At 41.2% G+C, this 13,202-nt stretch overlaps 1 protein-coding gene across 1 annotated transcript in view; it reads right to left on the bottom strand.

Moving 5' to 3' along the window:
• The window catches only part of TBC1D22A (TBC1 domain family member 22A), a 174,591-nt gene extending 161,741 nt beyond the window's left edge, over window positions 1-12,850 (bottom strand). The window contains exons 1-4 of the mRNA XM_048068471.2: window positions 12,587-12,850; window positions 9,153-9,209; window positions 7,357-7,697; window positions 6,421-6,600 (exon numbers count right to left, since the gene is read on the bottom strand). Of these exons, the coding sequence (XP_047924428.2) occupies window positions 6,421-6,600; window positions 7,357-7,697; window positions 9,153-9,209; window positions 12,587-12,648 (640 nt within the window). The 5' untranslated portion in view covers window positions 12,649-12,850. The remainder of the gene's footprint in view (window positions 1-6,420; window positions 6,601-7,356; window positions 7,698-9,152; window positions 9,210-12,586) is intronic.
• Window positions 12,851-13,202: the final 352 nt, after the last annotated feature.

Below are 13,202 nucleotides of genomic sequence, written 5' to 3'. Positions count from 1 at the left end.
GTTATAATACAAAAGGGTTTTATTCTGGTCTGTTTGCTTGGATAATCTTGCAGGTAGAGTTAAAGATACGTAAGAAGTTACAACTATTGTCATGCTGAGTACCTTCCAAATGACACTGTACTATAACCAGCCTATGATCATGAAATTCTTCTAACTTCCCAGGCTTCAATCTTAACACATACATTTCAGTAGAAGTTTGCTAGCTATAAAGCCAACCAAAACAGCAGAGCAAATTGCTACTACTATGGAGCTGCAACTTTTGCAACCTCCTTAAAGAAAGAATTTACTTTAAATATCTGTAACAACACTTCCAAGTTTATCTTCTCTGAAGATGTAAATTTAGCAAAGAACACTCTCTTCCTCTAATTATATGCTAACAACACTATCTGGCTTTCAGGAGTTACAGTCCTACTTAATTTATTACTAAATTAATTATTTTAACTGATATTTTGAACACTGGGAAATGGAGGCACGGAGACCAGTGACAAGTGGTGATCCTCAGGGATCAGTATTGGGACTGGTGCTGTGTAACATCTTTATCGGTGACATGGACAGTGGGATGGAGTGCACACCCAGCAACTTGGCTGATGACACCAAGCTGCGTGGTGCGGCCGGCACGCAGGAGGGAAGGGATGCCACCCAGAGGGACCTGGACAGGCCTGAGAGGTGGGCCTGTGCAAACCTCGTGAGGTTCAACAAGGCCACTGCAAGGCCCTGCACCTGGGTTGGGGCAATCCCAAGCACAAACACAGGCTGGGCGGAGAACAGACTGAGAGCAGTACTGATGAGAAGGACTTGGAGGTATTGGTTGATAACAAGCTCAACACGAGCCACCAATGTGCACTTGCCAGCCAAAAAGCCAACCATGTCCTGGGCAGCATTAACAGAGGCATAATCAGCAGGGTCAAGGGAGGTGATTGTCCCCCTCTGCTCTGCTCTCATGAGACCTCACCTGGAGCCCTGCTTTCAGCTCTGGGGCCCCCAGCACATGGACCTGTTCGAGCAAGTCCAGAGGAAGGTCAGGAGGATGACTGGAGGGCTGGAGCAGCTTTCCTGTGAGGACAGGCTGAGGGAGTTAGCACTGTTCAGCCCGGAGAAAAAAAATGATCCCGGGAGGCCTTATATCAGCCATCTAGTACCTGGAGGGGGCCTACAGGAAAGCTGGGGAGGGATTCGGTCAAGGATTGTACTGATAGGACAATCAGGTAATGGCTTTAAACTGAAAGAGGGTAGATTTAGATTAGATATCAGGAAGAAATTCTTCACTCTGAGGGTGGTGAGGCCCTGGCACAGGCTGCCCAGAGAAGCTGTGGCTGCCCCGTCCCTGGAGGTGTTCAAGGCCAGGCTGGATGGGGCTTTGGGCAACCTGGTCTGGTGGGAGGTGTCCCTGCCCATGGCAGGGGGTTGGAATTAGAATGGTTTGGGTTGGAACAGACCTTAAAGATCATCTATGATTCTATGATTTATTTAGATACACACACACACACACCTGAGATCTGAGACATTACAGAAACAGAGGAAAAACAAAAAGGAAAGAAAAAGTTTAACAAAAAAAAAAATCAAGACTGATCCAATACAGAGCAGCAGTTAAAAAGCCCTAACAGTACATCCCATGACAAGCACACAGGGGGCGGTGGTGCAAGGGGAGAGGGAGGAAGCACAGAAGTTCACTGTTCAAACACTGTTTGACCTCACTTTCATCTCACCTACTGTGAAGAAATATGAAAAACATTTAAATACAGCAATGTATTGAGTTGCTAACACCTGCAAGAACATGTAAGAAAGGGGAGATTTTAATTAACAAGATGAAGAAGGAAAATAACTAAACAGTAATTTGTTGAAAGTGTTTCATTTTTAATAGCTTTTATATAGTATTTAGCTCTTGAAACCGAGACAAGTCAAGACATACTGAAACTATCTACATAGTAGCTACTATATTTACTCATAAATTCTAGATTTATTTAAATACAGACTAAATATGCATAACGTAAATTTTGGAGTGTGTATGATGGATAGAAAACACAAAATGAAACTCTGAAAAAAAAAATGAAAGAAAAATAGCCAAAAGGCTATCTTTTTAAGTTAAATCACTGTGGGCCAAAAATAGTAGCTGTTCATTGCAGTCAGCCTTTTCAAAAGAAAAATACAAAAACACAAAAACTTAAAAGTAAGGCATACAGAAAGTGAGAGTATTTAGTAGAAGACAGCAAAATTGTCTTGAAGTGTAAGAAGAGGGGCATCAGCAGAGATTTTCAACAAATGAAAAGATACCTCAGCAGAATAAAGACACCTATTAAGAAATGTTGGCATCTTGTTCTTGTGTAAAAGAGTAAAAATAATGAAGAGATGACACAGATTTCCAGTATAACCAAGATATTAGAGCACAATAGGACGTATGCAAGTTAAGAACTCTACCATAAAAAGGATTATAAATAATCATAAGGACAACTGTCAGTAACAAAAAACAAAAACATGGCAAACTTTTCAGATTAGGAATATGATTTTTTACTATGTGAATAGTTATTATGTAATGCAATGACTAACACGTCAATTGAGTATCCTGACAAAAGGAGAAATAAGTTTTCCAGAGACAAACTACGCAAAATCCTTTCAGAAACAATTTCAAGAACTTATTTTCAATTTTAATTAGGTGATAACAATAAATTATTACTTTTAAACTGAAATATCCTACTAAAGAAGTAATCAGAATAAATGCTGATTATTATGTGAAACCACAAGTTATTAAGCCAAGGCATGGAAAATAGGAACACAAAATACTAATCCTGCAGAAAGCAATTAACATAAGAAACCATTTAAGGATATTCTGCACTGATTTCTTTTAGAAGATACTTAATTAAAGAAAAAAAAGTTGTTCCAAAGCTTACTGATAAAGTACTGACCTTTGGTATTTTTTGTGTGTTCTTTAATTCTTGCTTCTTAGCTGCAAATGCAAGCATGTTTTGCAGATAAGCTGCCTAACACAGGAATCAGAGAGAATACCTTTCAGCGACAACAGTCTGAGAAGATAGATGTGACTAACAGCATGTCACATGAAGCAGGGGTTGGACAGATTTTGTTCCTTTTATGCTATATATCAACAAACTGGAAGAAGAATATACACCAATGTGATCAACTACATGTGATTCAAAACTGCAGGAGGCAAGAAAATTGAGAAACTTCTTAACCTCCCTATGCTGCTTTGTTGAAAGTCCCCTCCACTCCTGTTAAAGCAACAGTTTGCAAGATTCTGAAAACCAAGAGTCCATCTTCAGTCATTAAAACAAGGTCCACTACAAGGAAAGGCAAGGCTTGACATGAAGTGCATCTACCTCGGGCCAACTACAAGGAAGAACGAGCATGGGTAGATTACACAAAATAACTAGTGTGAATGGTTCTCTCTCAGTCATCTGGCCTGCAGTACCATGACTGGGAGGCTGCATTGACCCTACCACCTATTCCGTAGCTGTGTGCTAAGCACAGCTGTGTTGCCATCTCCAGCCCCATCCTGCTTCCTGAGTTTGCACCCAGTATACCTAAGTATGATCTAACTGGCAGGGGTCTGTCCTCAAGGTGTTCTCCAACCAGAACTGCTTCTTACAACAGGCCTCTTCCAGCAGCCCTTCTTGCTGCAGCATGATTCAGCTTGTTTAGCAGCTTTCATTTCGTAATTTTTAACTGTACGAGATTAGCTACACATTCTTTGCATTATATTAGTACCTGGAGGTGTGTTGCCATGCTTCTCTCTTGCAGCGCAAGTCATATACCTAATAACATAATTTCAATTGGAATTGCTTGTATTTTTTTGTTGTTGTTTTTGTTTTACATATAGCTAACTACTCCTAACTTCCAATTCAAAATTATACTTTCCCCATTCTTATTAGAGGTAATAACACCAGAGCAATAGCCAAATAAGAAGGGCCAAGTGGAAAAAAGGCATATTGTTTGCATCTGTTTGCCACATAAACAACAAAGATACTTGCCAGACTTGCAAGAGAAGTGGGTTAGGAGGACTTACAAGAAGACTCAGAACAACTACAAGGGCAATCATAAATTACAAGAGTGAGTTTATTATTTCAGCTGTACAAAACATTAGAAATGAGTTGAAGACACTTTGAGCCAAGGAAATAGCCTCTTTGTTCACAAATAAGAGTTAAGTGATCTAAAAGAATGAATTCTGAGAATTCGGGGGGGGGGGGGGGGGGGGGAAGGGGGTCCTTCCTTTCCTAGCTTGTGTGCAACTATTTGTACATGGTAATTACCTGCTGTATAAAACTGTCCACAGAAACTTTGAGAATGGCTCTGTCATCATATATTTATGGAATAACTGTCAGAGTATTCAATTTCTGACTAAAATGTATTTCTGGTATATTATTTTTCCTCAATGTGTAACATGATGGGGCTGATGGAACCTATTTCTACAACTTTAAAAACAAGCTATGGACCAAATCCTGACTCCAAAATCCATTACTGGACCTCAGTGGCTAAAATAAGCTTCACTTCCAAATTTATATGTATAATTTATGTTTCTGAGAACTCTTGAGTTTTATGGTGGGAGAAAACACTTTCACAACCTTTAGTTGACATATGTGACAAACATTGCTTTCTACATTCTCTCATAAAATAATTATTATTCAAGTGTGAATGAAAGGATTTAAATTACTAATTTAGTATTACTTTGTGTTCATAGTCTCTGTTGACTTCTCACATTACGATGAGGAAAAAAGCCTCCAGTTGAAAATGCACAACGACATTGTTTCAGTCCAGAGATTATCTTTTTTGTATCGCTCTGAAAAGACCTGTCACAATCTCTCTCAACATCATGCAAAACGTACTGAGAAAACAAAATCAGAGATACTTTGCTGCTGCTATTGCTACTACTGCTGTTTCCAAGCAAGGCCAACACTACTATAAGATGCAGAAATGAGCAGAAATTTTTGCTGAAATGTCCCCACAATGACTGACCACTAATTCAGTCCATCAGGATAAACAAACACCCCTCCCCACTCACATGCGAAAGAGAATGAGCCAGCTGCAACATTCTAAAAACAGCAATTGTTTTCACAACACTGATTACACTCTCACCATAGTCACAGTGACTGTACTCCTAATAAGGGATGATATTTTCTTCGACTCCTAAAATATTTTACTTTATTTCCTAGATTTCATTTAACAGGGAAGTACTCCAGTCAAGTTAGGCAGCAAAAGTGAAACGGGTAGGTTTAAATTAAACCTTGTCTTCCCTCTGATTTTGTAACCCTTTGTAAGCAAGGTTTCTACCATTACAAAACTCTTTAAAAAAAAGTTTGTGTCAGTCACAATCACATAAAACATAACATCAGCCAGATCAAAGGAAGCAAAAGTGATATTTGATTATCATTTGCAAGCTTATGCAAATATGCAATTTGTTTCAACACCTCAGAGTTCACAACTGCACTGCATAAGAAATTGATATAACTCATTGAAGTGTTAAGTCTGGTCTAGTTAACATTGTTTCCATAGTTCTGCCTTGCTAGCATCAATCTCACAATAAGACACATCACAGAATGGAAAAAAGCCACAATTTGGGCTATATTATATTGTTACACTGAAGAAGGCTCATGGCAGTTAGAGGAAAGGGAAGTCTTAATGCAAGAACTGCAAACACGCAGTTTCTATGTCCTTCCGTGAGTTTCCTGAAGGCATCTTCCACAGTTGTCTAACTCAAAGTCATTTTATTTATTGTTTTGACATAAACTCCTACACCGAAGTGCCTGGCCAAGTTCTCCAAACACAGTACACTCTCTTTCTACTTGCTCAGATTTTCACTTTGGATACAAAGCCATTTGATTCTACGATACCCTCTCAGCACTTCCACTTACTCATCAGCTACTAAAACGTAGTGCACAAAGGCAACAGTCACGTTATCCGACAACACATTCATTTGTTTTCACATTAACATGTTGTCAGCATTCACGGATGAGACACAGAACTACTGTATCAGTCTGAACATGAAGAATGCTCGCTGAGTAGACAAGCAGTAATACTTCTATTCCTAAACGTTTTTTCACATTCATATTTTTAAGCATAAGAATCATTCCTACACTACATGCTGATTTTTTAGTCAGGCTTTAATACTAAACACAAGTAATTATACTTCACGGTTTGTTTTTTTCCCTGAAATTTGTCCAGTAACAAGAAATCATGTGAGACAGAACAAGAAACCACCTCACATTCTACTTACTAGTAGCATGCATGCAACTTGAATGTTACAAGCATGATTCCTACAACCATTCAATAATATTTTATCCTTCTTTTGCAAGATCAATTCTAAATGCTGAAAGAATTAGATCCAAACCATCAGGTAAAATAGTACAACAATCACAGTTTTATAATTTCCAAGTGATTTAGAAGGAATTCATAGCTTAAACAAGAAATACTCACCAAGATTTGTGTTGGGTCCAGCGAGTAGCTGCTTAAATTTGTCTAATCGGGATGCTTCTCTTTCAGTTAATGCAGGAGTAACTGAGGTATTGAAGTCTGCCACTCCACTCACCAGGGGAGGTGTGGAAGTTTGTGGAAGAGACTGAGATCTCTGCATGGAAGAATTTTCACTAGCATTATCTGAAGGGAGAAAGCAGCAAAATAGTTAGCCTTAGCTAGTAAAACGACTACTTGAATTGAACTTTTAAATTTAAAACCAAGTTCTGTTTGGGGGAAATATAAGCTCAAGCATAACACAATTTTGAACTTCAAGTTACTTGGATTTAACAGGAGAAGCAATCCTCTTCCAAGCAGTGTTCCACAATTAAAACACATCAATTAGAGATCGCACTAACAGCAAAGCTAATTTATTGCTACCATCTCTGTGCTACTGAAAGCTGTTCCCATCTCTCTCACCATTCTAAAAAAATAAACTGGGAAATCATTGCAATTGGTTATTTTAAAATTAATTAAAATACAGAACAGATTACATAAGGATGAACATTCCAACTATACGAATAGTTTTTCTCCAGTTTTTCAATATATGTTATTCAGTGGCATTTTAATAACAATTTTTCTACAATAGTATAAATATTAATTGCATACATCTTGGTACAGTTAAGTGTTAAGACACATTCAATAGTGTAGCTTCCTACAAAAATTAAAGACTTATTGAGTCTGAAAACAATGGAGAGTAGTTATTCTTTCTTCATCATGTATTTCTCATGCACATGCTTTATGGTTTAGCATGGAGTCCAGTGTTTCCCTCAAATCAATTAATATCACTTAATAAATTTTACCTGTGGTAAAGGTTGGGAAGGGGTTAATGCCCTAAAAGGCACATTTTATAGCTTTCCTCACTCTATTTTCAACATTTCTATTCATTTCTTAACATACCTGATGAAGTCGAAGTATGACCTTCGCTGACTGATTTAACAAGCCTATTATCACCACACGCAATTGAAGTCAGCTCTGCAGATTCTACTTGTTTTTCTTCCTGTTGATGTTCTTCCTGAAATTTATGCTGTTCTTGTAACTTGCTGTGATTCTGAATTACTTTGTGAGCTGTTTCCATGACCACTTCTGTATTTAAGTTTTCAGCAGCTATTGCTAAGAGTTCATCATCATCATCCCCAAGATCCCAAGCATCACTTGTGTTACTTTCAAACTCCTGGAAGGTGCTGACTTTCTTTAGTTTCACCGGAGTTGTAGGCGGTTTTGATCCTGGCTTTATCAAGCTGTTAAAAACAAATAGTGTTTAGAGAACTAGCAATGGAATAGGCAGCACACTACAGACAGGGCAAAAAAAATAAAAACACGGAAGTCTGTGCTTGACAGCTTGACGCTATATAGGTAGCAAATATTTATCTCCCTCCACTCAAGTTGCTGTTACGTCCAACCCTGACAGAATACAGCAGAATATTCCTGAGAACAACGTCAGGTAACAACCTGACTCCTCCTAGCTTTGAATGCAAACTGGACAAATCCTTCCTTCCCTTGTCTTCAAAATAAATAAATAAATAAAGCTCAAAGTCAAATAAAAGGACTACTACTGGAATCCTTTACGAGATGGGACACGTTACAGTTCTCTTGCTTTGTGAGCTCCTACAGAGGTTTCAGGCCTTTCCATGCAATTGCTGCATAATAACACAGCAGCGGTAATCAAGTCATCAGGCCTAGTCCCAAGCCATCACATGCAATCACGTAGTATAATCACTGTCATAAACAAATCAAGTCTCACCTTAAAACTCATTACCACTATCGTTCCTCCCCAATCAGCCACTCCAGCATGAATTTGCTTCAGAACTTTGCTCTTCTGCCAGTCAGGATAATTCCCCCAGTTACCAGTCCAGGCATGCCCTATCAGCTCCTAACCTTTTGTCCCTCTGCCAAGACACAGTACAAGACAGACGAACCAAGTATCACTCCCTAGCTTGGCACTTGTCCTCATTCACTGTAACGCAGAGCAATCACATCAGATTTCAGCTAAAGGAGGCGTCAAGCCAGCTTCCCCACTCTCAAAAATAAAAAAGCAGAAGCTGTCAACACGCAATAATGTATTTTGCTGAACACCTCAACCATAAGAGACATGAAGACAGACGTTTGCACTAGTTCTGGGTTATTAGCATGAAATTTATTTGGTTACTAATGATGTTTCATATTTTTGCCATTTTCACGAACATCATATTCTGCTATCTAATAATCATGATCTAAGTCAATGAACTTTAGATCACTGTAAATCTCTCCTGCTGTCTTCTCATTCACAAGTAAAATGCCCACCTTTGCCTCAAATTAATCTACACCATAATCTGATTCTATTCTTTTACAGATGGACGCACACAAAAAAATAGGCAGTCTATCAACAGAAAGATGCATACAGAAAAGCCACTTACACCTGTAAGCGTCACCTGCTAAATAAAGATTAGTATTTACCATAGATTTTTAAGGCACTACAAACAAATAAAAGTCGGCAATCTATGTTAAGCAAGACACTGAAAAGCTTATTTGCTACTCGCAATATGATAAACATCAGGAAGTCACAAAAGAGAAGTCAGAACAGAGAAGTTAAGATTATGACAAAGATTGAAAAAGGAAGATTAACCATCTTCCAACAAAAAGAAGACAAGAGAAGGAGGAGAGAAGACAGATGAGATCCGAATCACCTTAAATATTTGAGTACTAGGTTAACTTACGTTCCATGCAGCAGTGGATCAAAAGGTGGATGCTGAGCTCCGTACACATGTTGGATACTGAAGGAGAAGGGAGAGAGTGTGTAGTAAGTAATCACTAATGAAGACAACTGAAATGTTCCAGCAGTCTTCAACTTCAAAGGATCCCCTATACAACTGAAAACAATGCAGCTGAAATTGAAGCATGTACTAAGAAGTAACTCAATAAAAATCTTAGATATGCCAAACAGGAACACTTTTTTAAGGCCTAGAGTAACTTACATTAAATTATTGTTTTCTACAGGAATTAAAACAAAAAAAGATAGCTCCATAATAAGACATTTCAAAAGCAGTGTATGTTTTCTCTTTTCTGATTTATCACTTCTTCATTTATCTCTTGCCAAAAATAAAACAAAAATTCTCAAAGAATTGTCTGTAAAGATTTCATCCTCTCTGGGTACTTGTGGCCCCAAAAACCAACCAGTCAATTCTTAACAGTCACTAAAGCAAAAGGCTGAACAATTTAAAGAAAAATAGCATGCAAAAGATGCCCTGTTAGAGAACATAAGAGCAGTAAAAACAATTGCTTTGAAATAAATAAGCTTCCAAAGACAGATTTTTTTCTACTACAACATCTAATAATACAAAACAGCGTATTACCCTGAGTAATAAAACTCTACAAACTACAAGTTCATTTCCTCCCAGATTTCAGCTACAAATTTATTTTATAAGTCAAAAAGCTCCACGGAAATCCCGGCAATATTTACATGCAGCCTTGTACTGAAAAGTATTAATAAAAAACTCCGATTGTGAGAGAAGCAAATCATACGCAGCAGTAACACCTGCCTAAATCTGTACTGAAAACCACATTACAGGAGGCAAACATGCCCTCCTGACAAATCAAAATCAATCTCAAGACCATAAATATAAATAAGTCCAACCTTTGTAAATTTGAGGTAGAACCATGCCAAAAAGACTGCGGTCATAACAAATTTGAGGAGACTTGGATTTATACTGAAGAGGCCATACTGACAGCTGGGAAATTAACCCTAGAGATGACCGAGGGTGGTGGTTTATACACTCTTGAATTTTTTTTACGTTAATTCCATGCAATACAAAAAGTCAACCCAGCACGAGGCTTCCCACACAGCTATGTGCTGTGCCCTCCGTGGTAAAGTCTCTGCACTCCCTTCTGCTCTACGATCACGCGAGGGTCAGGCATCACCGCCCAACTTCCCATTGCAGCCTCGAGAATCTGCCTTTTCCTTCAGGCCCATTATGAACGGACATGAAGAGAATCCACCTGTACAGAAAGCAACATCAATACTCTCCTTGCCACAAAATACAAGAACACATTCTCCACAGCTTGCTCATTTTTCTGCATGCCTGCAGTAGGCTGCAAATTAATCAATTCCAACCATTCACAGACCCTCTGCAATCGAGGAGAGTCAAACACGTTTTACCCCCGCAGGAACTTTGTGAAATTACAGAACAAGAAGTTCAGAGAGACGAGAACAGTCAGACCAGAAAAGTCCATTTATAACTAGAGAAACAAAACCACCGCCAGTGAGTGCTTATGGATAACTGAGAATGGAAGAAATTAAAGGATGAGCAGGATTATTTCCTATAGCATTCAAGTAACGGTAGCTTTGTTGTTTATATCATTTACCTGAGAACCAAGAATACATCTCATCTGTACAAAAAGGAATGTAAGAAAATGAATTACCCCACTGTGAGAATAGGTCAGGGATGGGAGCAGAGAACATAATTGTAAGTATCAACAAGAGTTAATGTCATTTTGGGGATATATTTCCTGGAAAATTTTGAATGGGAGAATACGTTTGTAGCTCTCAGCTACACAACAGCTGGTTCTACTCTTCACACTTGAGAAGCAAAGTTGAGAAATTAACAATATTTTGAAAACTATGTAGGAAAACACACTTCATAGCTTTATAGCCATATTTTAGTCTCAAGACACAACTATTTAAATTCATAAAGAAAATGGGAACCCATCAATTCACTGTATCATGCCTTGATCACTGAGTAAATATAATACAGTTTGCAAATTTGTAACAGGATTCAACAACTTCAAATTGAAACTCCATTAGAAAATAGCTTTTTTTTTTTGTAAAGGTACTCATTATCCTCATGATTTTCCAAGTTTGTATGTGCTTTGCTAAAGGAAAAAAGTTTTTCATTTAAGACTACTTTTTCAAGGTGCTTTATTAACCTTCACTGATAGAACACGGCCAGAGAGGCTGGGAATCATTACAGTCCCCTTCTGTCACTTTGAAATTTCACAGTATTTGGCTAAAAACCTAGAAGTAAAAGTTTCCCATCCACCATCCAAACAGCTGACCATACGGAACTGTAGAAGACCTGCTGTTATAGCAGCAAAAAAAAAAAAAAAAAAAAAAAAGACTTTTTACATCTATTTTCTAACCACGCTCCTTTTTCTTTTTTATCCCCATCACTCCTTGGTTTGATATGAAGGATTTTTTCGAGGGCATTTGGCAGGGCTAACTCAGCTACCCCTTATCTATCCACTATCAACTGTTTGACACAAGTTATTACCACAGCTCGCTGAGACAACCTTTGTTTCTTATGAAGAATCTTTTTGGAGGTGTTTGGCAAGGCTAACTCAGGTGTTTGGCAAGATTAACACTGGCAAGGCTAACTCAGCTACTCTTTATTAACCCACGATCAGCTTTTTGACAGAAGTCACAGAATCATTAGGACTGGAAAAAGCCCTCCAAGATCACCTGGTCCAACCATCCCCCTACCACCAATATCACCCACTAAACCCTGTCCCTAAGCACCACGTCCAACCTCTCCTTGAACACCCCCAGGGACGGTGACTCCACCACCTCCCTGGGCAACCCGTCCCAGTGCCTGACTGCTCTTTCTGAGAAGAAATGTCTCCTCATTTCCAGCCTGAACCTTCCCTGGCGCAACTTGAGGCCATTCCTTCTAGTCCTGTCACTGGTTACCTGTGAGAAGAGGCCGACCCCCAGCTCCCCACAGCTTCCTTTCAGGCAGCTGTAGAGAGCAATGAGATCTCCCCTGTGCCCCCTCTTCCCCAGGCTCACAACCGCAGCTTGCTGAGACAACCCGCGACCTCCCAAACAGAGCAGCCCGATGCCGAAATACTTCGGGCCCCGAGCTGACACCAGCCAAACAGCGGAGGGACCGCGAGGCCCCACGCCAACTTCCCAGTCAGGACAGTGACAGAGGGGAAAGTCAGGACAGAGGAGACAGCGACAGGGTAGAAGTGAGTCCCGACAGAGAAGCCAGGCGTGTGGCCGGGGCAGGGGCCGGCAGCGAGGCGGTCCCGGCCTCCCGCCGCCCCCCCGGGCAGCTCCGGGCGGCTCCGGCCCCTCGGGAGGCGGCGGCGGCGCTGGGACGGCCCCGAGGAGCCCCCGCCCGCCGGCCCCGGGCTCGCCGCCGCCGCCCCTCACCTGCCCGGCACCTTGGCGCCGCTCCGCTTCCAGAACTGCTTCCTGCCGCCGTCGCTCGCCATGGCGGCCGTCACCTCATCCCCCGGCCCCGCGGCGCCGCGGCCCCGGCCCGCCCTCACGGCTCACTCCCCGCCATTGCTTCCCCCCGGGACGGCACTGAGCGCTGCCATCTTGGCACCCTCAAACAACCCCGCTCCTCATTCGCCCCAGGAGGCGGCCCGGCGGCTCCTGCCAACCAGAAGTGAGAGTACTGCCGGGTGGCTCGCAGGGGGCCAATGGCAGCCAGGGAAAGCCGGGGAGGGCGCTCGGGGCAGAGTCCGGAATGGCGGCGGCGGCAGCGGGGCGGGGCGGCGGCGGTGGGGCGGGGCGGGGCGGGGCAGTCAGGGGGCGGCGGGGCGTGGCCTCCGCGCTACAGCTGGCGGCGGCCATAACGGAGCAGGGAGCCTTGGATCTGTGCAGTGGTCTCTAGGGAATCACAGAACCGTTAAAGTTGGAAAAGCACTTCGAGATCACCTGGTCCAACCACCCCCTACCACCCACTAAACCCTGTCCCTAAGCACCATGTCCAACCTCTCCTTGAACACCCCCAGGGACGGTGACTCCACCACCTCCCTGG

Source organism: Anser cygnoides, chromosome 1 (assembly GCF_040182565.1).
Source record: "Anser cygnoides isolate HZ-2024a breed goose chromosome 1, Taihu_goose_T2T_genome, whole genome shotgun sequence".
NCBI lineage: Eukaryota > Metazoa > Chordata > Aves > Anseriformes > Anatidae > Anser > Anser cygnoides.
Note: the sequence above shows the minus strand (reverse complement) of the source record. Positions and strands in the feature narration are given on the sequence as shown.